General features: G+C 40.1%; 2 protein-coding genes across 3 annotated transcripts in view; one reads left to right on the top strand and one right to left on the bottom strand.

Moving 5' to 3' along the window:
- Positions 1 to 4,820, top strand: part of COPB2 (COPI coat complex subunit beta 2) — a 33,034-nt gene extending 28,214 nt beyond the window's left edge. Inside the window, exons 16-22 of the mRNA XM_017523704.2 lie at positions 313 to 423; positions 1,474 to 1,688; positions 3,383 to 3,475; positions 3,558 to 3,738; positions 3,930 to 3,998; positions 4,143 to 4,214; positions 4,457 to 4,820. Coding sequence (XP_017379193.1) covers positions 313 to 423; positions 1,474 to 1,688; positions 3,383 to 3,475; positions 3,558 to 3,738; positions 3,930 to 3,998; positions 4,143 to 4,214; positions 4,457 to 4,552 — 837 coding nt within the window. The 3' untranslated portion in view covers positions 4,553 to 4,820. The remainder of the gene's footprint in view (positions 1 to 312; positions 424 to 1,473; positions 1,689 to 3,382; positions 3,476 to 3,557; positions 3,739 to 3,929; positions 3,999 to 4,142; positions 4,215 to 4,456) is intronic.
- Positions 4,821 to 5,292: 472 nt separating this feature from the next.
- MRPS22 (mitochondrial ribosomal protein S22) overlaps positions 5,293 to 22,718 on the bottom strand; it is a 257,041-nt gene continuing 239,615 nt past the window's right edge. The window contains exons 3-10 of one of the 2 annotated variants that reach the window (XM_017523705.2): positions 18,684 to 18,922; positions 15,876 to 16,042; positions 14,596 to 14,760; positions 11,982 to 12,125; positions 11,532 to 11,615; positions 9,832 to 9,977; positions 6,566 to 6,674; positions 5,293 to 5,489 (exon numbers count right to left, since the gene is read on the bottom strand). In XM_017523705.2, the coding sequence (XP_017379194.2) occupies positions 5,394 to 5,489; positions 6,566 to 6,674; positions 9,832 to 9,977; positions 11,532 to 11,615; positions 11,982 to 12,125; positions 14,596 to 14,760; positions 15,876 to 16,042; positions 18,684 to 18,921 (1,149 nt within the window). In that variant the 5' untranslated portion in view covers position 18,922 and the 3' untranslated portion in view covers positions 5,293 to 5,393. Of the gene's footprint in view, positions 5,490 to 6,565; positions 6,675 to 9,831; positions 9,978 to 11,531; positions 11,616 to 11,981; positions 12,126 to 14,595; positions 14,761 to 15,875; positions 16,043 to 18,683; positions 18,923 to 22,718 lie in introns of those variants that run through there. The other variant, XM_017523708.2, reaches the window with a different exon arrangement.

Raw genomic sequence — 22,718 nt, 5'->3', positions numbered from 1 at the left:
GCAACATTTCATGTTTATATTTACATTTCCAGTTTTAAGTTAATTTGAGTTTAGCATTGGCCAGCTTCCATTAGCCTAAAAAAATAATAAGAATTCTTTCACTGAATATTTTGTCTGCCAGGTTTGTTCTTACCAGACTCCTTAAGTTTTCCATCTTCTCATTAAATAGTGGGGTTTCTAGTTTGAGAGGGAAATGATTTGCTCTGTGGATGGTGCGCACTGTAAATATGCACAAAAAACATACATACATTTTTGTATGCATAGATTACATACACATATATATATATATATAATTTTAAAAAATCTGTTTAGGGCTTCAAGCAGCAAGCTCTTACAGTATCCACAGATCCTGAGCATCGTTTCGAACTTGCTCTTCAGCTTGGAGAGTTAAAAATTGCATACCAGTTAGCAGTGGAAGCAGAGGTATGTACTAATTCATGATTTTTCATAACTGATGGAAAAGTCAGTAGGTACTTGTATGTGTTTGGTGTAATGTTTTGTTATTAAAGTTTTCCCAAATGCAAATAAGTGGCTCATTTTTGTGAAGTCATTGTCTCTCTTTGAACTTTTCAAAAGATATGTTAAACTTTGCATAAGTTAAATTGATTACATTGGAGATATTCTTAGCACTCTAAGAAAAATTGTTTTCATATCTTATGTGAGATCTATTTTGCAGTATAAGGAAAGATGTAAAACAGTATGTAAACTAGTCTGGAAAGTCTAAAGAGTACAGACCTAGCAGTAATTTGCCAGTGTCTCAAACTAGCTGGAAAGATAGATACTGGTTTTAAAAAGGGGTTTTGAAAGACAACCCAACCCTTTTGTCTTTTGGTGTTGAGTAGAGCAGGCAGTCAGAGGAGGATAGTGCTGCTTTGGTGGCACTCACCTTTAGCAAGGGAGGCCCTTAGCACATCTGGTCTAAATGGGCTGTTCAGGGAGGCTCAAATGGGAGAAATGTTAATACCAATTTTGTAATGATATTTTTACAGATCTTTGCTCCCAATTGTGGTTTAAGAGTAGCATTTACTGGTAAATTAATTTTAGATGTGCAAAATAAATTTTAGCTATGTTAAGATCATCTCAACATGCAGCATTTTGAGTTTTGAAAAGCTACAAGTGAAACATGTTACTGTGAAATACCTAAGGACATAAACAGTTTGGTACATTTTTAAAAAGTAGTATTAAATCACTTGTTAAAATAATTGGAATCTAATTACCTTAAAATGCCAGTGACATGGTTTTACTTTCCCAGTGTAATTACAAGATAAAACTATAATGGGTTGATGATAATTATTCACACATCATTAATATTGATTTGTGTTTAAATTCATTTTGTATACATGAATAATTTCCAACGAGCACAGCTCTCTGTATATATAAATATCTTCTATTGTCAGCACAGTTAACAGAATAATGTTGGAAGTGTAAATGCTTATTTCCAAATATATTTTGACTTGGTAACTTTTCTTACAGTCAGAACAGAAGTGGAAACAACTTGCTGAACTTGCCATTAGTAAATGTCAGTTTGGCTTAGCCCAGGAGTGCCTGCACCATGCACAGGATTATGGGGGTCTGCTGCTTTTGGCCACTGCCTCTGGAAATGCTAGTATGGTGAACAAGCTAGCAGAGGGTGCGGAGAGAGATGGCAAAAATAATGTGGCATTCATGAGCTACTTTTTACAGGGCAAGTGAGTATTAATTTAAAAGATTAATTAATTCTACACTAAGGATGGTTTTTGGAGAGGGATGCAAAGAATGAACCCTGGAGAGACCTGATGGATGGCCAAATGGTGTTGAATAGAGCAGGCAGGCAGAGGACAGTGCTGACTGCCTGTCAGTGCAGCAGCCTTGGTGGCACTCACCTTCAGCAAGGGATCCTCCTAGCATACAGTCTAAATGTTTGAACGAAATGAGCTGTTCAGGGAGGCTCAAGTGGGAGAAATGTTAAACATTTCTCTCAACAGCCCTGCCAGTTAATGGCAGAGGCATTTTACTTTATCATTGCAGGAGGCTATTGAGCTGCTCTAGTGGGTACCTGAAAGGTGATTTTACCCAAATTGGATAATTTTGATCTATTTATGGCAAGAACAAAAGGGGAGAAGTATGCCAGTTACTTTTAGATTTGGGCCTACTAAGCATAAAGATGTCACATATTCTTAAGTCTAACACCATAAACCAAATCATATGGACATTAGTAGGCGGTATTATGAAATAAAACACAAAAGTATTTTAAAAAAAAAAAAAAGGGAGTCTCACTCTGTAGCCCAGGCTAGAGTGCAGTGGTGCAATTTCAGCTAATTGCAGCCTCCATCTCCTGGATTCAAGCCATTCTCCTGCCTCGGCCTCCCAAGTAGCTGGGATTACAGGTGTGCACCACCACACCTGGCTTAATTTTTGTATTCTTAGTAGAGACGGGGTCTCCCAGAGACCAGCTAGGCTGGTCTCAAACTCCTGACCTCAAATGATCCACCTGCCTCATCCTCCCAGAGTGCTGGGATTACAGGCGTGAGCCCCCACGCCTGACCCGAAAGTATTATTTAACCTTGCCCTACATACTGATTTAATTTTTTTACAGTTCCATACTTCATCATAAAACTTTTAATGTGCACCCATCATATGTATGTGAATGTATTTATGAATTTATATACCTGTAAAAATAGACCCACTATTCCTTATTTGTAATTCAAAAATCCTAAAATATTCTGAAAATGATTTTTTATAACTGTTTTGATGGCAAACCTGAGCTGAACTCTGTTGTACTATTTTAGTTGCTTTTATACCAATTTGGTGCACTTTTATTGCATTTAACATTCCTCCGTAAGTTATTGCAGTTATTGTTTGTGGCTTTTATTTCTTGCTGAGGATGTTAGGTAATCCATAGTATACATACTCTATCACTTTTCGAAAATCCAAAAATTTCTGAATTCTCAAACACATTGTCCACTTCATAAAACTTACACAGAGAAAAAATGACATTTTGATATTCTGCTGGGCACCACTGGCTTGTCTGGCCCTTCCCATGTTGGAGACACTGCCCTAGGTATTTGTCTTGTGGAACTGAATTTCTGTTGGCATATGTCCTGATGCCTTTAAAATTTGCTGATCTAATTTGCCTTAACTCCTCTTGAAAAGCCCCTTTAGGTTCTTAGGAATTATTAAAATTAAGTAGATTCAAAGTGGTCAGGAAAGCTGTCATATCCCTCGTACCCTTGGAGTGTGTTGATTATGTAACAACCATTAAAAGACAAGTGACAGAAATGAGATGTGTGTTAAGATTGGGGAGATTTTTGGCTTTGCAACACTAAATTTACTTTTCTCTGTGTTAAGTACTATTATTATAGTGTTAGTATTCTTGGTAACAGTACCTCTCCTTTATGTTTAGGGTTGATGCCTGCCTAGAGCTCTTGATTAGAACTGGACGGCTGCCAGAAGCTGCCTTCCTGGCCCGAACTTACCTACCCAGTCAGGTTTCAAGGTACAGAATTTTAATTTTAGGAAGAAATGATTCCAATAAAAACAGCACACTTACTTAGTCTCTTTTTGGTTCCCTGATGTAGGGTAGTGAAACTCTGGAGAGAGAATCTCTCAAAAGTCAATCAGAAAGCAGCAGAATCCCTTGCTGACCCAACAGAGTATGAAAACCTGTTCCCTGGATTAAAAGAAGCCTTTGTTGTTGAAGAATGGGTGAAGGAAACACATGCCGATCTGTGGCCAGCCAAACAATACCCACTTGTCACGGTGAGTGGCCAGGACGTCAGGCTTCATTTATTGTAACTACAGGATGGAAATGTATTCATGACTTCAGATTTTGAACTGCAGTAAATACGTTTTTTAAAGTTAAAAGCTGATAATCTGGGGTTTAGGCCAAGTTCATAGGTAAATTATGATTTCAAAATATCTCATTTCATTATTGCTTTATTCTCTGATAGCCAAATGAAGAGAGAAATGTTATGGAAGAAGCAAAAGGCTTTCAGCCCTCAAGATCTACAGCTCAACAGGTCAGTAGAGTACTTCACGTGAGAAATTTGGCTGAGATGGTTGACTTCTAAACATTATCTCCCACTTCCCAATTCCGATCATCCTTCTCTTGGGGGAAAACTAAATTCCTGAGTAAATTCCCTTGTCTTCATTTGGGCTTTCAGGAACTTGACGGGAAACCTGCTTCTCCTACTCCAGTTATTGTGGCCTCCCACACAGCCAACAAGGAAGAAAAGGTAGTTCAGACATCATAGTCAAACATCCCTCTCTCCCATCCTCCTCCCCATCAATATCTGGAGGATATACAGGCCTCTGTGGTTTAAGTGATATTACCAGTTTCAGAGCAGGGGCTTTGAAATGAGAAGATGCTGTTTTTGACTGTTAAGAAAATTTTAATTCTCATTTGGATCTTATACCCACAGATAACTTTCCTTTAACAGTACTGTAAAACTTAATTCCCTCTTGCTTTTGTTTGCAGACTTTACTCGAACTAGAAGTAGATTTGGATAATTTGGAATTAGAAGATATTGACACAACAGATATCAATCTGGATGAAGATATTTTGGATGACTGACTGTAATGTTTTCCATTTACCTGACTAAACAGATCATTATTATATATAGGTATTGATTGTTACCCTGACCACAGTGCTTTGGACTATGAGAAACTTCAATTTTTATATGTAAATGCTGTGGATCACTGGGAGCACAATGCCCACATCATCTTAAGAGTTTATGTGCAGCATTTAAATCACTGTTTTCCTTGTTAACTAAAACAGACATGGGCTTTGATTTTTTTCATACTATTAGACCATATCTCATAAAACCTTTTGAATTAATGAAGATACTTGTGTTTCCTTTCTCAGTAAGGAAAATAGGCCTCTAGTTTTAGAAGGCTGGGCCGAAACTATACCTTGTCTAGGAATCAGCCCCACTTTCTTTTCTTTGCATGACTAAATCTGCATTTTCAAGTGTTGTCAATCACATTTTTCTTAGAGCTGAATATCCATGCTGCAATTCTCTAAACCCTTTTTATTGACCTCATTGCGTCATTCCACAGGTCTTGCCCTGATTTTGTCTAGCAGCTACCCATTTCCGGATTCAGATGTGAAACCTCTGTTCCTCTGACCTTATTAAGCTGAGATCTGTCTAAATTACTATTTGCCCTATTTGGTAACACACACACACGCAAAAAGTATCTTTTAACTGTACACTCATCTAACATGATTCAAGAAATTCATAACCAGGCACTCAAATATCCTTGTAGCCTAGGAAAGTGAGTAGGGTAACAATTTTTGTTTACCTTTGGTAAGCAAAATTGGTACCTTTTAATCTCACCGTTTTTAATATTTAGCTCAATATTAACAGACAAGTGTAGTCAGTATTTAGTAAAATAAATGTATTTTAAAAATATTTTCAGGAAGCTGCAGAATGGCTGAGTGTTTCTTGATGATAAGTTTGCAGTGTTAGTTCTATATATGCTCCCTTCTGTGCTTCTGTTTTTGCAAAGACCTGTTTAAATTAAAAAAAAATTTAAACCAATTGGACATATATTTATAAATTTTTCAGTTTTAAGATATCATTAGCATTTCTGTAGTAGCAAAGAGTCCTACTTAAAAAGGTCTTTCAAATTTCACAATTTTTCCTGATCATAAATACCCATGGACAGAAAAACAGTACCCAGCACATTTCAAGCAATACTAATTCTAAACAAACAACAGAAGTATCCCATTAAGACCCTGACATTGTACTAATATTAATACTTCCTGCTAGAGCAAAACAAAACCATTAGGTTAGAGAGAAACCTGGAGGCTAATTTTTCACTTCAAAGAATATTTTCTCCAAATGCATTTTGTTTTATCTGGTTCATCAGAAAATCAATACTGTAGTTTCTCTCTACTCTTCCTAGGATGTCATCACAGGCCACTGTCCCCTTAGTAAGATTAAAACAGTATTACTAGGATAGAAGCCAGTATATTTTCCACAAAACCATGTATATTCTGAGCATTAGAAGAGACGAAATTATACAATCTCTTCTTTTCTTCCTGAAAAAATCATCTCAGCATTTACAGATAGATATATATAAGCCCATGGTTTTGAGAGGTGGGCAGCTCCAAAATGACAATACAACTAAAGCTTGGTGAAACACAAGCACCACATTCTCCATTTCTTGACACGTGCCCATTTCCCTCAATGTGATGTGACCACACTACAACAGGAAGCTGCTCTGGGAGACACGTGCTACCTTCTCCTCTACCCTGTCCTGTTGGTGACTTGATCACCTCAGATGCAGCTCAGCCCTTCTGGTGCTCCAAAGAACAAGGGGGTTGCTGCCCCCATTGTCCAAACTTCTCTGGACTCCAGCTGCTAGGATGCCCATCACTCAACCTACTTTACTGTATCTACCCCCCTCCTGTTTCTATTGCCCAGGCTGAAGAAATACAGGAACAAATCAAACTGATGTTTTCAAGACTACAGATGTCCCATATTCACAAATCTGTTTAGTTACCATCAATTATGACCCAATTCTGAATTTTTCTCAACTCAGTTACTACCACAAAACCAATGTGGAAAGAAAAAAACTTTACCTTAATTAAATTTATTCCCTCAGCAGCCTGATCCTTGGCCTCTTGAGCCGACTGGCCGTCTGGATGGAGTATGTGATACAGCCGAACCAAGCTGATGGCATCATCGATTCTGAGAATGAAAGGGCTTAATGTTATCTAGGGGTTTTCTTCATTTGCTTCACAGTCCTTTAAAAGTATGTGCCAACCTCAAACTAAATTACATTCAGACTTTCCTCAGGCTGAGGGGTTTGGGGAGGGACCTTCAGTTTTATAGTTTCAAAAGCATTTTCAGGAAAATTGACTAATTTAGGTTTCACACCAATGCCGTGAGGCAGGTAGGGCAGGAGTCACTGCAGGAAGTGTCCAAACGTGGCTATATTCTTTTTGGAAAAAGAGCACCATTTCTCACAGAAACAACATTCCTAATGGTAGATAATTTCCAGGCCCGCCCACTTCACCAGCATGTAATAGTCTAATCCAACTCAGGGGACAGAAATACAGCTTCATCCTACATAAGTAGGAGGGTGGTGGTCACAGAGATCTCAAAGTCACTCGCTTCTAAGTGATACCTGCTAACGGAGACAAATGCCTCTACAAGAGGCCCCCTAAGATTCCCAGGAAAGACTCTCGGGCCACCGGACTATTCACAGGAACGTATGAATAAAAATTAGCATCTAAAGCTAGCATCCCAGTGAAGCAAATTATACACACACAGCAGACAAAAAGGAAAGTCGGGTTCTACATCAGCAATCTGTCTAACTTCAGCATCACACAACTACCTATGAAGAAGCCAGAACAAGAACTCAATTCTTCCGGTTTGTACTTACTTCTTAGAAATGTATAAACAATTTTTATCAACATTACAACTTCCCCAAACCAACCAATCACCATCTTCTCACACAGCTGACACTTTGCTACTATTTGCCATCTCATCACTGGAGGGCATATAAAAATCACATTCAGAATGTTTGTGCTTTTGAGGCTGTGCCATATATACTTAGTGAACTACTGGCTTGCAGTTGGGAATAGAGGGCTGAGGATACCCTAAGTCAGTGCTTCCACAGCTAGCACTCTTTGACCTTCCCTGCTTTCCCCTTACCTGAGCTAGGGGATGAAGAACAGGATGACAGTTGGAGTAAGTACAGAATTCCTCAAGCCTTGGCAGCCTTAGAGAAATGCTCTGGGCTTATCCTGAGGTTCATCGACCCTAAAGGCCATCTCAGGGAAAACAGAAATCAGAGCTGTTTGTATAGGAAAGCTTTTCAGGAGGAAAAAAATAAAAATGTTCATTACAAATCTATTGTGCTTGTTACAATCTAACAAAGTCCAATAAATGCAGCAATGAACTGTCTCCCCAGTAAAAAAGTAAAATTCCCTTTTAGCCTAGGCATATGGCCTTATAAAGAGCTTAACTGGATTACTACCTATTGGTATCTTTAGGGCTTCGTTAGGTGCATGCTGAAGTATAATGCCTGTGCCTCACAGAACAATTTAAATTTAGCTTAACACCCCACCCATACTTCAAGAGCAAATAAATTGTACTCCAAAAAGATTTTTAAAGGATATCAATATGAAAACCAACAGTGGGACCTGAGTCTGAAATAAATGTGTGCAGAATCCTAATTCTTGCCTCAGCTCCATTCAGTGAGGATGTGCACCCTCTACTGTCCAGCCTGGGATCTGCAGTAGGCTCAGTGTCCTGCTCAGAATGACCACAGGAGGGCTTTTACCTAATAGTAGGAAAGGCTAAGTACTCAAACTTCCAGCAAGCGTGAACCACTTCAGATGTAAAGCGTACAAGTGATGAGTAATACTATAATATCATATATTAATACACCACAATAAAGAACTTTTTCAAACATTTCTGTGTTGCTCTAATTTTTTATAAGAACATACTGTTTTAATAATAAAACAATTTCAGGCCAGGCACGGTGGCTCACACCTGTAATCCCAACACTTTGGGAGGCCCAGGCGGGCAGATCACCTGAGGTCAGGAGTTAGAGACCGGCCTGACCAACATGGAGAAACCCTGCCTCAACTGAAAAAATACAAAATTAGCTGGGTGTGGTGATGCATGCCTGTAATCCAGCTACTCAGGAGGCTGAGGTAGGAGAATCGCTTGAACCCAGGAGGTGGAGGTTGCGGTGAGCCGAGATCGCACCACCGCACTCCAGCCTGGCCAACAAGAGTGAAACTCTGTCTCAAACAATTTCAGAAATGATCAAACTCAAGAAACTTAATAACTGGAAAATTCATTCATAGGCGATAATGCACATAAAGACAAGTCACTTGAGCATCCTGATCACCACCAGCCCAATTATGGGGTATGAAGGTATATTTCTGCTGTCTGATTTACATTACACTACATATGCTGGTGAAATGGGCTGGTCTGGAAATCATTATTAGGACTATTGTTTCTATGAGAAAGGATGCCCTTTTTCGAAACATGGGCTGTATTTTATTCTGAAGATAAGTTCTGTAGAACTCAGTTCCACATGCCTTAGCTTATTGTCTGTTTATTAGGATACTCTGTAAGTCAAAAACAGGTTGAAAGTGGCAATAATCTCAAAACTGTCTTGTAGTTCAGACTTTTGAGTCCAGCAAGGGCTTTTTGTGGAACACTGACCTTTCTGACTACAGCTTTGCTGGTTCCTTGTCATTTCGGCCTTCCTAAACCAACTGATAGAAAGATGCTCAAAAACTATTTTCTCTTCAGTTTTATCACAAGTTGTTTTATTATCGCAAATTGTATTATTTCTAGTTAGAAGCCTGGGAGCACACCAGCCTGATGCTAAAATACAACAGATATTTTTTGTTTCACACTACTCTGAAAAGAAGCTAACTTTTTTGATGCCTTAAAAATCTTGCAAAAGCAAGGGATATCAAAAGTATTTTCATAACTTAAAGGATGGTGTTTACTGAAAAGCCCTAGAAAGAGTTCTACCAAAAAAGAACCACAGAGCTTATTTCTACTTCTTTACATTTCCTATTTAATCCCCCTTTCAGTATCTGGAAAGTTCACTGACTCAGGGGCATTAGTGAGCCCAAGATAAGCTAATATTGAGGGTTTACAGCACAGATCCAAAGCCACTTACCAAGAATCTAGCACTGTTTATATAAAAGCAAAAACTAGGAGAGCTAGGTTATACTCAAAGAGCAAATCCATAAACTAAGGTAAGCAAGCACTAGACAATACACTGTTATCATTGGAAAAATACCATAGCTTAAAACAGATGAACTGTTAGAGCAACAAGAATGATTCTTTCACTTACTAAGATCATACTTACAAATCTCTCTGAATCTGGTCAATCAGCAAACCATCAATCCTTTTATTATTGACTAAATACCACACCATTCCACCAAAGTATCTTGTTGAACGTAAAAGGTCGTATTTTCCATGTTTATCTATATCTTCGTAGGTCAGGTGATGAACCTATCCACATAAAATGCAACTCTTCAGAAACATGAAAATAAAAAGTAGGCAGCATTATTCAATGTACACTGATTAGCATGAGTGCTGCCCAAGTAAGTAAAACCAGGTCTACTTACAGTTGCCTCCATATCATTAATCGACAGGTATGATTTAAACCATTCCTAGTACAACCCACCTTAGGTGGAAGGAGGATTCTATTAAGAAAGAATGTTGGCCAGGCACAGTGGCTCATGCCTGTTATCCCAACACTTTGTGTGGCTGAGGTGGGAGGACTGCTTGGGCAGTCCTCATCTCTAGGAAAAATTTTTTAAAAATTAGTTGGGCATGGTAGGCCACAGAACAAGACCCTGTCATTGTCTAAGTGACAGCAAGTCTGTCCCTTCTCCACTACAGAAGTATGCAGCAAAGCCTGGAGCAAGACACCAAACATTTATAGCCATATTAACTACATTTTGGCAAGCCAACTACAATTTATTAAGCACCAATTACACATATCGAGACCACTAGGAATAATGTAGCACCCACTTCTTGGTCACTATGGGAGAAAAGTAATTAAGAATATTTTTTCACTACTTTCCCTTTCCCCTATTCTTCCCATCAACTACCCTATTCCAACAGCTAGCCTATTCCATCTTATTAACTGAAAGTCTTTCAGTCCTCCTTCCAGATTGATCTTCCTAAATGAAGATTCTGAGGGGTGTTGCTCTGTTCAAAAGGCTTTCAAAAGTCTGCTGAATGAATTCCAGATTCCTCAGCCTAGCATCTGAGGTCACCTATGATGTGACTGCATCCACCTTCCTGGCTTAATCTTTAGTCACTCCCCTGCATATACACTGAATACACAAGCAAACCAGATCACTGGCCATTCCTCAAGCCCTACTTTATTTCCTGCCTGATGCTTATACTGTTCTCTCTACCTCAAACACTCACCAAACTCCACCTGCCACAATGTTTCCTGCACTTCTAGAACCCTCCGTAACACCCCTACGAAGCCTTTCCTCAAAGAATTTGTAACCTTCTCTTAGTGCCTAGCATTTTAGGTCTGAGGAAATAATTATCTGTTACTTACTAGCTTCTTTCCTCACCGCCATATCTGGACTGTTGGCTTTGGCACAGCATACCTTATCCTAGTTTGTGGCATCACCTATACTACACAAGACAATACCTTACACATAGAAGGTACTATGAATACTTACTGGGCTGTAAGACACACACTGTACTTTGGCAAATTTTAGTAAATAACTTGATTCCTATATGGTAAACTGAAAAGACAACAGGCTTTGTCATCAAACTTGGGTCCTAACCCTACCACTTAGTAGCTATGCAACTTTCAGCAAGCTACTTAACTCTACAAGCTTAAATTCCCTCATCTTTAATCCAAGGTTGTTGTGATAAAATATATTATCTGGCACACATCTGTACTCAATAGATTTTCAGATATTTCTCTTCCCTTTCCCCCTTATCAAAACTTGTGACCAAATTCATTGTACTTGATTAAAAATCTTACTCATAACCATAATTAAGCCTCTATTTTAGAAACTAAAATATACTCACCTTGATATAATCTGCAGAATCTGGCTCAAACTGGGCAAAGCAGAAATTGAGGACATCAACATGCCTGTCCTGGCTATACATAGTCTAAAACCACACAACAGAGTTAGCATCGTATGGGAACACAAAAGTTCAGCACCCGTCCTGATGCCGTGACAGGCCTGCCCCCCAACATAATGGACACTCTGTGCTCATCAATAAGCATAAAGAAGTAACACAGGCTTTGTAATTGTCACACCTAGATTCAAATTCCAGCTAAGTCAATTATGAAAGCGAGAACCCTAGTACAACCCACCTTAGGTGGGAAGAAGGATTTTATTAAGAAAGAAGTCAAGTTACCATTAGAAATGTTTATCTGGGTCAAGGCAAAATGCTAACCAACAACAATGCCAATTGGTTCTACAAATAAATCATCAACACTGACTCTAAAATATAAAACCTAAGTCACCTTACCGTAATATTTTCTTCCTTGAAAATTACTGGTGTCAAAACTTTACGACCTTCTTTTGGGAAATAAATTTGTATCATTCGGTCCCGTTCTTCCCAAGAGGCTTTGCGTAGTGTGCCACTTGGTTCTCTGACGACAATAAAACGCTCCTAAAATAGAAAAAACATAATCAAGGATGCTTTGTGAGGACTTATTTTTAGTTCCTGTGTCCCACTAAGACCATTATAAAAATTTGCAATCAACAATATAAAAAGCGACTGAGAAACATAAAATGCAATCATGCATATGAGTTCAATGATAATTTTAAACCTCAAAAACTTAGCAAGGTTTGATACTTCCTTCACTAATCACTGGCTGTGCATCTGACAATCAGAAATCTAAAATGAAAGTATTTAGTAAGTACCAACTATGGAGCTAACGTGAGTTCGATACAAAAAAAGCTGATCTGAGATTCGTCTGTATCCATTTAGAGGAAAGAAGTGCTATAAGACCTTTCTAAACTTTCATTTCTCTACCCCAAAGTCTCATCTAAACAGACTTTACTACTTTATGATCTATGTTTGACGTCCTTGGGATAAAAGGAACAAACCCAAGAATGTGGAGTCTTACTTCTGCACTTCTATGATTTCTCATACTGGCATTAGACATAAACATGCCTGACAAGACTGCCTGGCCTACCTGTCTCTGGTCACTTCACTCTTCCAACTGCCAAGTCCCAGGCCATGAGATCACTTCCTCTTCTAAATTCTACCTATTTTTTTATGCCATTCAACTGGGAATTTACCCTGGGCAAGATTTTCGACAGCCCTCAGATATTGCTCTGTAACTGCAAAACGGCAGGAAATGTGAATTATAATTCTTTGCAATACCCAGAGTGGCATACATGGAGCTTTGCACATTGCTGATAATTGATACACACCTGATTAATGTATTAAATTAACCAAATGGTACTAACTCTCAACTTTTCAGAGGTGTAGGAGTCTCTAAATGCATTCTCAATACAATTAAAACTTTCATCAACACTGTCAACAGGAAAAAAAGCACATGCCAAAATAATACAACTTTCCCTCAGAAGTATTTTGGTAATTTGAGAAACCTGAATTCCAAGTTCCCTTCTCCTTTTCACATTATAAAATGCTTCCCAACCAGCTTTCATAGCACTGTAAACATACACTAAAGCACCACAAAACAAAAATTTTAATTAAAGTTGAAACTCTGTGACGAGTTCATTAGGTCAAGTATACAGGTGGCTGTTGATATTCACCTGGGGTGGCTGGCAAAATATTAAAGATATATTAGGAAAAATTATATATTATAGTCTCAAACCTTTTGGAAGGCCAAACAGATTTAATGGGGCAGGCCAAAAGCGGCCAGCTGGTCCATTAAGTTAGGGAGAGGATCAGGACTATAAGAGACTTTCCCAGTTTAAGTCTGTTTATCCTACATCCCTTTGTCTGTACTCTGTTTACTCATGTAAACTTTGTGCTGGATGGCCCTCTCGAGGAAGATCAAAGGGGAATTACCCATTTATGGTGTTTAGTCTGGGCTCGGAACCTAAAGCTTTTATCATTTGTAAAACCACTCACTTAACCATGTTAATCATCCACAAGTGTATTAACTTAGAGCCTCTGTTGTAAAATTCACACTAAATAAATGTAATAATGGAGAGGGAGTCTTAGTGGATTGGTTGCATTTCACCCTCTAAAAGCAGCCAACGGCCATCCCTAGCCCACTCAAATTACTGAACAAGGTGTGAAAGTGCATTCATTCAACCATGGCTGAGTCAGGGTCTGCAGGCCAGACTTCTGCAGGTGGTGACCCTGACATGATCAAGGTCACAGATGGCTGGTGCTGAACATAGGTCAAATCATTTTCTAACCATAATCATGCATAATAAAATATTAATATGGAGTGGACCTTCTCCCAAACTCAGCATTCTATAGTGTTCTAATGTATTCTGTGGGCTGAATTGTAAACTCTCCTCTTTTTATTCTTAACTTGCAAAGGCTCAAATAAAAAACTGATATATTTCTAAAATGCCAGAGTGTTCTTTTAAATTGGTAATCAAAGAAAGGGGAGCCAGAGAATAACAAGCACAACAGAAGAAGTGGTGATGCCTGGAAATTATCTGAGAAACATCTGTCATTCTTACTGAAAATTCGGGAAAGTGAAACTCCTTTATGAAGTCTGAGTTTCTTGGCATCATCAAGGAATTTACAGGATGAAAACAGTCTATCTTCTCAAAAAGCTTTTGCTAAAGGTATCAGTCTAACTTAGGCAAAAAGAGTCTCCTGCTTCTACTGTCTTGCAGATTTTTGTCCATTTGTGGTTTGGGATGGGTTTCTGTATCTGTGTATCTCTTGTGCTGTCTCAGCACATCTGGAATCTGGAATATATTGTGTCTATTATCTGCAGGGAAACAGTAACATCATGACTTGGGGCTGGTCTGCATTTCTCATTGCTCTTTTTTTTTTTTTTTTTTTTTAATCTTCCAGAAGGTCTCACCCAGTCAGAGGAAATCTGGTTTGGAAGCATAAAAGACAGCCAGGTCACATCATCCCTCAGGCCCTTCTCCACATGGTATTTCAAAGATCATTCTGCAATTAAACATATACTCACCCGGTGTGGTATGCTATATGATATATCAGTAAACACATATTTGGCTGTTTCTGTTCCTTCCAAAATCTTATCTTCAGCTAACACATCATTTATTGGTACTCGCTCTTCCAGAACTGGTGGCATTTTTAATTTTACTTTAGCTGCCTCAACTGCCTGTCTTGTAGCCTAATGAAAGAAAATATTTATTAAGGAACACCACAAGGTTACGTAACAAAAAGATCATCCAACAAAAGCAGATACTAATAAAAAAAAATGTGAAAAACTGCAAAGAAAAGAAGCTGTAGCCATGAATCAGTTAAGTAAAAAGCCAAACCCGTGAGCCCTGGCCTTTGCCTCTGCAGTGTGGCTGAGACCACCAGCTATAGGCTCAACCATTATCAAAACCACAAAGGAATGATCTGAGACAAAGCCAGGCTACAAAAGCTGCTTGAGATAGAATAAGGAATGTAGTTATTGGGTGCTTACTATGTACCAGATATGGTTCAAATACTCTAAAAGTATTTGGCTCATTTAATGGCCGCAATTACCTTATGAGTTAGGTCCAATTGTTACCATCTCCATTTTACAAAAGAAAAAACAGAAACACACAGATGTTAAATAAATTGCTAGGAAATTGCAGCACTGGTATTTGAACCTAGACAACCTAACTTCAAAGCCCATTCTCTTAACCACTGACTACACTGCATCATGCCACACTGTTAACAGCGGTTACCTCTAGGAAGTGAAAAGGGGGACTTTTACTCTTCATATAATCTAATATTGGAGATATATAAATTTGCTATGACTATAAATTACTTTTGAATCAGAAAGATGAGTATTAATGCTTTACTTATTCATACATCAAAGTGTTTTTCACAAAGGACTCAGTACCTATGGCTCCAGGAGGACACTGGTGCCTGGGAAACATGCTGTTTCCATTCAAGATCTCATAATCTCATCAAAGCTTCAGCCCCAAGGCAGCTCACAATAGACATTTCTCCAGGAAGGAAGCTGGAGCAGGCAGGAAAAAGGAAGGGTGCTCAGGCTGGCTTAAGAGCAGAGAGGGGACTCTCTGAACACCCAGACCTGATCCATATGCCCTAGTCTGCTCAATTCCAGCCATGCTCCTTGCCGCTCTCTGGCTGTCTATGCACATTTCCTTTCTCAGTTCTTTCTATGCCTGGCACTACCCTTCACTAGTGCCTGTGGAAGAACAGCTATAAGCATCTGCAGGGGCTTCCAGAAATGCCGTTTAACCCATTAAAGAAAGGTACTCTAACAATATTCCTGCATTAACCCACCTCTTCCAACTGTGCCTGAGTCATTAGCTTATAGGTTGGTGGTTTCAGTTCTTGAATAGCTGGCTTAAAAGTCTTCTGCAAGTTCAAGCCTGTCATTTTCGTGAGTATGCTTTGAACTTCTTCATCCATAAATGTAGGTTTCTTGGTCTCTGGGCTACCAGATTCTGCTAAAATAAAGTTTAGTAAATAAGAAGGTGACAAAAATGACAAGCCAACAAGACCTCTAAATAGAAAACTAACAATAAAAAGTATTATCACAATGTCTACCTTGGCACTGCAAGATGCTAATACCTATGAGATTCATTTATTCTTTCGTTCATTTAAGATTTACTGAGCATTCATTATGATGAGGTGATAGACTCAGTCTCTGCCAAAAGGACAGGCTACTGGAGGAAGTAACAGGAATAAAGTATATAATGTTATAACTGTAATGGTTGCTGCCATTTACAGAGCTGTCTCTATATGGTAGGTATAACATACATTTTTCAGGAATGCTTACAACCACTCACAAAATAGGTACTGATATCCCACTTTTAGAAATGAGGATGCTGAGGCCTACCAAAAGACAACTATTAAGAGTCAAAATTTAAACCAAGGTTTGTCTGGTTCTGGATACTAGATGGTTTCCAATTTATCATAGTACTCCTTGGTGTAAGTGAAAGATGTGAGGAGACATAATGTGAGAGGTATGGTATACAGGACAGGTATGGGGCTTGGTGACTGCAGAGCAAGAAACTAAGCATAGCCTGGACTAAGTAAGGATGGACATGACGGGGTCAAAGAAAGCTTCCCAAGAGCCTCATCAGGGCAGAGACAAAAGGGAGGGAAAGTCTAGGTAAGAGATTGCAGCTAGGAAAGAGAGGCTTAGATCACTGAGCATGATACTGTAGAGACCATGTGGTATCATGGAAGGACCTTTCACATAAGAGGGGAATAAAATCTTAGCTCTGCTTCATACAGTTTGCCTATTGCTTTGTCTAACCTCTATTTCCATTTCCATTAGCAAAAAAGAAAGAAAAAGCCATTTGTTTCTAGTCACCTTTTCCTCTCCCAGTCCTATAAATGTTGGTATCCCTCAAGATTCTGAACAATGTCCTTTGCTCCCTTCTCATTCTTACTCGATGATTTCTCCAAGCCTCCCATGACTTCAATTGCTTTTTATATGTCAGAACTCTAAAATCAGAATCTCCAGCCAAGATCACTTTCCATCCAATTACCCAACATCTCTCCTGTACTTATACTACCAAATTAGAACCCATCAACTTTCCCTTGTCTCAAACCTGCATTTTCTACTGTTCCCTATCGCGGCATCATCCAGTAGGTCATACAGGCCAGAAATCTTACAGTCACTCCTCAATTCTCCCTGATCCTCCAGATCTAGCCAATAGCAGTAATAACAACAATAATCAAATAGCTGTAATAATAATAATAAGAGCTGCCATTTATTAGCTATTTACTATGTGCCAATACTGACTGAGCTAAGTACTTTGCACACTCAGCCCATTTAATACTCACAACCACCCATGAGGTGAACACTACGATTATCCCCATCATACAAAAAAAGAAAAAAAAAAAAAACACTGGCAGAGAACATACTGATTGTTTGCCTTCATAAATATCATTTTAATCCTCCATTTCCCATTGCCACTACTCTAGTCAAGGCCATCCTCATCTCTTGCATCAGCCCCCCTTCCTCTATTCTGGCCCCATTGCAGATCATTCTCCACTGAGCAACCAGGGTAATCTCCCTAAAATGTAATCAAGATTACTCCCAAGCTTAAAATTCACAAATGGCTTCCAACATCATTTAAAAAAAAAATTAAAGCAGTCTGCTTACTTACACTATGTCTCTCACTAGGTGATGTGCTCTATGAAGACCAGAACCTTGTCTTATATTCATCTCTGGCACCCAGGGTCCCTCAGGGTATACAGCACACAGCAAGTACTCAGCACTACTGTCTTCACAATCTCACCCATTCGCCCAACTTTAGTTACCATTTTTACTGCGATGTTCCTCAGTTTATATCTAACTCCATACTGAACACCTGACTTTCAAAGTCACCTTAAATTTAATTCATCCCAAATAGGTTTAATTCCTCCTTTCCCATCTCCCGACCTCATCTACTCCTGCACTACCCCCTCCTCTGCCCCCAAAATAATGATTCCAGCAATTAATCTCCATCTTGGTGTAAATGGGACAACCCTCCATTCAAGTCAAAAACTTAAGAAACAATCTTGATTTTTCCCTTTAAACTCATATTCAAAGCCTTAACCAAGCCTTATCAATTTTATCTCCAAAATGAGCTTCCAAATACCTGTGCTCAGTCTAATTTCTGGACATTCATACTGTCCCTTGTGCTTGAGAAGCTTCTTGCTATCTCCTCAGCATGGCTAACCAGATCGCAGCCTTGGTCAAATTTTCCAGGAATCCTTCCCTGACCTCCCAACCTAGTTTGAGTCCCTCTACTGTGTGCGTGCCCTATAACAGCCCGCGTCACAATGCACTAATTCCCCATGAACAGGAGTTCCCACAGGGAAAGGTCTGTGCCGGTCTTAGCTTGCCATATCTCACAAACACTGTGCTCTGGTAAGGACCGGAAGGAACTCAGGCACTGTTGGCCGAGTGAGTGAACGAACGAACAGATGCAGGTGATGACAAACTCTACAGGTACAGAAGGAAGCCAACTGAATCTGAGGAGGCGCCACGCTAAGTGTCGCAGGGGCTGCCGCGTGGTTTTCGCCAGCCAGAAAACAGGATCTACGTCTCCCAGAAGAACGCCCCAGCGAAAAGTCCGGAAGGTCACTTACCGGCCTCGGAGCTGAGCCAGCGGCGTGGCAGCCCGGCCTCGAAAGAGGAAGGTAGTGCTTGGAGCAGGCCACAAGGCCGGGGCTCGATTCGGTCCCGGAAACAGACCCACTCCACGCCCCGAGAACCTCTCAAGAGGCTCCACAACAACGCAGTGCTTCTTAGAGGTGCCATGATTATCAGAGTGCACCGGAAGTGGATGAGAGAAATTTCCGAGTCACGCCCAGTTTCTTGCAGCATTCTGGGAAATGTAGTCTAGTTAAAGGCGGAAAGCGCCGGAAGTCTTCTGGGCCTTTACAGACTGTTTATACTAAACCACTTACCCACAGGTGGACGGTGTTTATGTCCTTCCCTATGAATAAAGTTAAAACACCTGTTTTTCTGTGCCAAGCACTTATCCTAAGGCCTGGCAAACAGAGTTGTTAGTAAACTCGTTTCCATCGTTCTAAATAACAAATTTCGGGCCAGGAGCGGTGACTCAAGCCTGTAATTACAGCACTTTGGGAAACCAAGGTGGGCGGATCACCTGAGGCCAGGAGTTCGAGATCACCCTGGCCAACATGGTGAAACCCCGTCTCTACTAAAAATACAAAAGTTAGCCAGGCATGGTGGCAGGTGTGTGTAATCCCAGCTCCTCGGGAAGCTGAGGCAGAAGAATCTCTTGAACCCTGGAAGCAGAAGTTGCAGTGAGGCTATTGCACTCCAGCCTGGGTGGCAGAGTGAGACTCCCTCTCAAAAAAATAAAAACACTCTAGCCTGGGTGACAGAGCAAGGCTCTGTCTCAAATAAATAAATAAATGCACTCTAGCTTGGGCAACAGAGTGAGATTCCATCTCAAATAAATAAATAAATAAATAAATAAATAATTTATTCCACTTCCTGCCAAAACCTTCTCTCCCATCCCCAGGTTTAAATCCAGCTACTTTTTTAACTTCTCCATCCACACTTCTCACACACACCCTAAATCTAACTTCTGATTCCAAGTCCTGATTACCACCTTGACCACTGCCGCCACCAATGCATACATTCGATTCTCTGTCTCAACACTTACTCCTTTCCTTTATAACCGTTTTACAATCTGTTATTTTGCTCTTTATCTGCTTATTTTTCTCACCCCATGAAGACAGCAACTCTGCATATTTTATTGCAATATCACCTAGGCTAGTACATCCACATGCACAGCAAACTTTTGTTGAATAAATGAATGAATGATTGATTAAATGATTTTTAATATCTTTTCCCAACTGCCCAGGACGTAGAGGTCTCATCCTTCTCTAGACTATAGATGAGTGCCTGTGCTAAGCACTTCAAATCCTGGCAAACAGAGTTGTTAGTAAACTCTTGTTTGAATTCACTGGATGAATAGACTCATGTTCCAGCCACACCTCTTTTCCCCCAGGACTGTGTATTAATAGCGTTTGGGAAGGGTGAGCACTAGGCTTGGTGCCTATTCAGGCATGACTGCTACCCTGCACTTCCCAATGCTCACTCCTACCTGATAGCCAGTGTCAGAGACTAGTGGTGGGAGAAACGCAGGTGTCTCCTAGCCCATGCCTTTTCTCTGAAAAGCAACCCTTTACTTTCTTCCCATAGCTGAGAGGGCAGGCCTCAGTGGCTATGTTTTTTCTGTAAACATCCTCCTGGACGCAGCTGATTAGACACTTAGTACAGGAGGAATGAATCCATTGGCTGCTGTGTTAGTTTCCTGCGGCTGTTCTAACAAATTACTACAAATATCGTGGCTTAATATAACAGAAATGCATTCTCTCACAACTCTGCATGCCAGAAATCTGAAATCAGTATCACTGGGCTGAAATCAAGGAAGCCGTGCTCCTTTTAGAGTCTTTATCTAGGAGAGAATCTGCCCCTTGTCTCTTCCAGTTTCTGATAACTGTAAACATTCCTTTGCCTGTGGCTGCATCATTTGAATCTCTGCCTCTATCTTGACATCAGCTTCTCTTCTTCCATTTGTGCCAAATATTTTTGTTTTCTTTTTTGAGACAGAGTCTTGCTCTGTCACCCAGGCTAGAGTGCAGTGGCATAAATCTTGGCTCACTGCAACCTCTACCTCCCAGGTTCAAGCGATTCTTCTGCATCAGCCTCCCAAGCAGCTGGGATTACAGGTTCCTGCCACTGCGCCCGGCTAATTTTTGTATTTTTAGTAGAAACAGGGTTTCACCATGTTGGCCAGGCTGTTCTCAAACTCCTGACCTCATGATCTACCTGCCTCAGCCTTCCAAAGTTCTGGGATTACAGGCATGAGTCACCATGCCCGGCTTGTTTTCTTCTTATAAGGATGTATGTGATTGCATTTAAGGCCACCCCAATAATCCAAGATAATCCCCATTTAAAAATCTGTCTTAATCACATCTGCAAAGACCATGTTTCCATATAAGGTAACATCCACAAGTTCCATGGAGTACAATTATCCTTGGGAGGAAGTAGGGGGACATTTTTCAGCCTACCCCAGATGACCAGGACCAAGCAGATTTTTTTCTCAATAATTCAAACTAAGAGACATAGAATAGTTGATGGTGAAAGGTTGAAGTGAGTAACTCTTTAGGGTTTGGGCTGAAGTAGCCTTTTTCAGCAATGTGCTCACTGATGAGTGAGCAGGGAAAAGCCACTGTGCAGAGAAAGGCATGAAAATAGAGCAGATCCTCAGAAACAGAGATGGGAGAATATGTGTGGAGAGAGATGGAGAAAGGTGCTGTCTTGGCTAGAGAGATTCCCACTTTCCTTTCAATAACCTCCTTTACTTGGGCTACCGTGAGTTTTACTGACAAAGAGCAACCAAGATTCCTGATTTCCACTATAACCTGGGACAGATGCTCACAACTTTCAGAGCCCCAGTACCTCACCTGCAAAATGGGCATAATGATAATACTTACCTTGCAGACTTTGAGAATAAAGTACTTTCAGGATCCGATGTCTGGTGTTTCATAAAGACGGTGTAAGAGGTTGTATGGTGGCAAGTCAGTCAGTTATCTTCTTTTTTTCTTTTTCTTCTTTTTTTTTTTTTTTTTTTTTTTTTTTTTTTTTTTTTTTTTTTTTTTTTTTTTTCTGAGACAAGGTCTTTCTTACTTTGTCACCATGGCTGGAGTGCAGAGGCATGATCTTAGCCCACTGCAACCTCCGCCTCCTGGGCTCAAGCAATTCTCTCACGTTAGCCTCTCAAGTAGCTAGGACTACAAGTGCACACCACTACGCCCAGCTAATTTCTGTGTTGTCCAGGCTGGTCTTGAACTCTGGGGCTCAAGCAATCTGCCCCCTTGGCCTGCCAAAGTGCTGTAATTACAGGCATGAGCCACAGCGCCCAAGTCAGTTACTTTCTGAGGAAAGTATTCAGAGGTACTCTGCTTGCAAGAAATAAATCTTTCCTGAGTAAAATTGAAATGGAAGTAATTGGAAGGATATTGAATATCACAGAATTTAAGAAAAAGCTGAACAGCCAAACTTCAGGAAGGACTTGAAAGATGGCAGCTCCAAGAACCCCAGAGACAGGAACTCAAGAAATCTCTCTAGGAGGTTGCTGTCTTAATGGATTAGTTCCAACTCCGTGCCTTCCATTCAATCTAAGTTCCTGGTGAAAGGCTGATTGACCTGGGTGGGGTCCTGTTCACCACTGGGGGTTGGAGAGGGTTGACCCTGTGATTGACAGTCTCAAGGCTATCTGGCTGCAGCTACTGTTAGGATACATTAGGTCATATCTTCACCAGCTCTGTGGAGCAAGAATGGTTTTCTATTATTTGTAAAACAAAAGTTTAGTGATGTCTCAGTGGGAAGTGCCTTAGCCCACTGTCAGTGATTTACCAGGGCCTGGACTACTGTTTTTTAAAAGAGATCAGTATTTTATCCTGAGCTTTTAGAATCCAAGATGGAGTTTGGGGATAAATGTCAGGGAGAGGAATGGAGAGAAGAACAGAGCCTAATAAAGAAAGATGACCGTCTGGATGATGCAAGAACCCCCGCAGTCTCCAGCAACCACACTCTTGTGACTTCTACATAGTCTTCAATTCCCTATCCTTAAGGCCTCC

This window comes from Cebus imitator, unplaced genomic scaffold, assembly GCF_001604975.1.
Source record: "Cebus imitator isolate Cc_AM_T3 unplaced genomic scaffold, Cebus_imitator-1.0 Scaffold30, whole genome shotgun sequence".
Classification (NCBI taxonomy): domain Eukaryota; kingdom Metazoa; phylum Chordata; class Mammalia; order Primates; family Cebidae; genus Cebus; species Cebus imitator.
The sequence above is the reverse complement of the archived record's forward strand: the minus strand, read 5'-3'. Positions and strand labels throughout refer to the sequence as shown.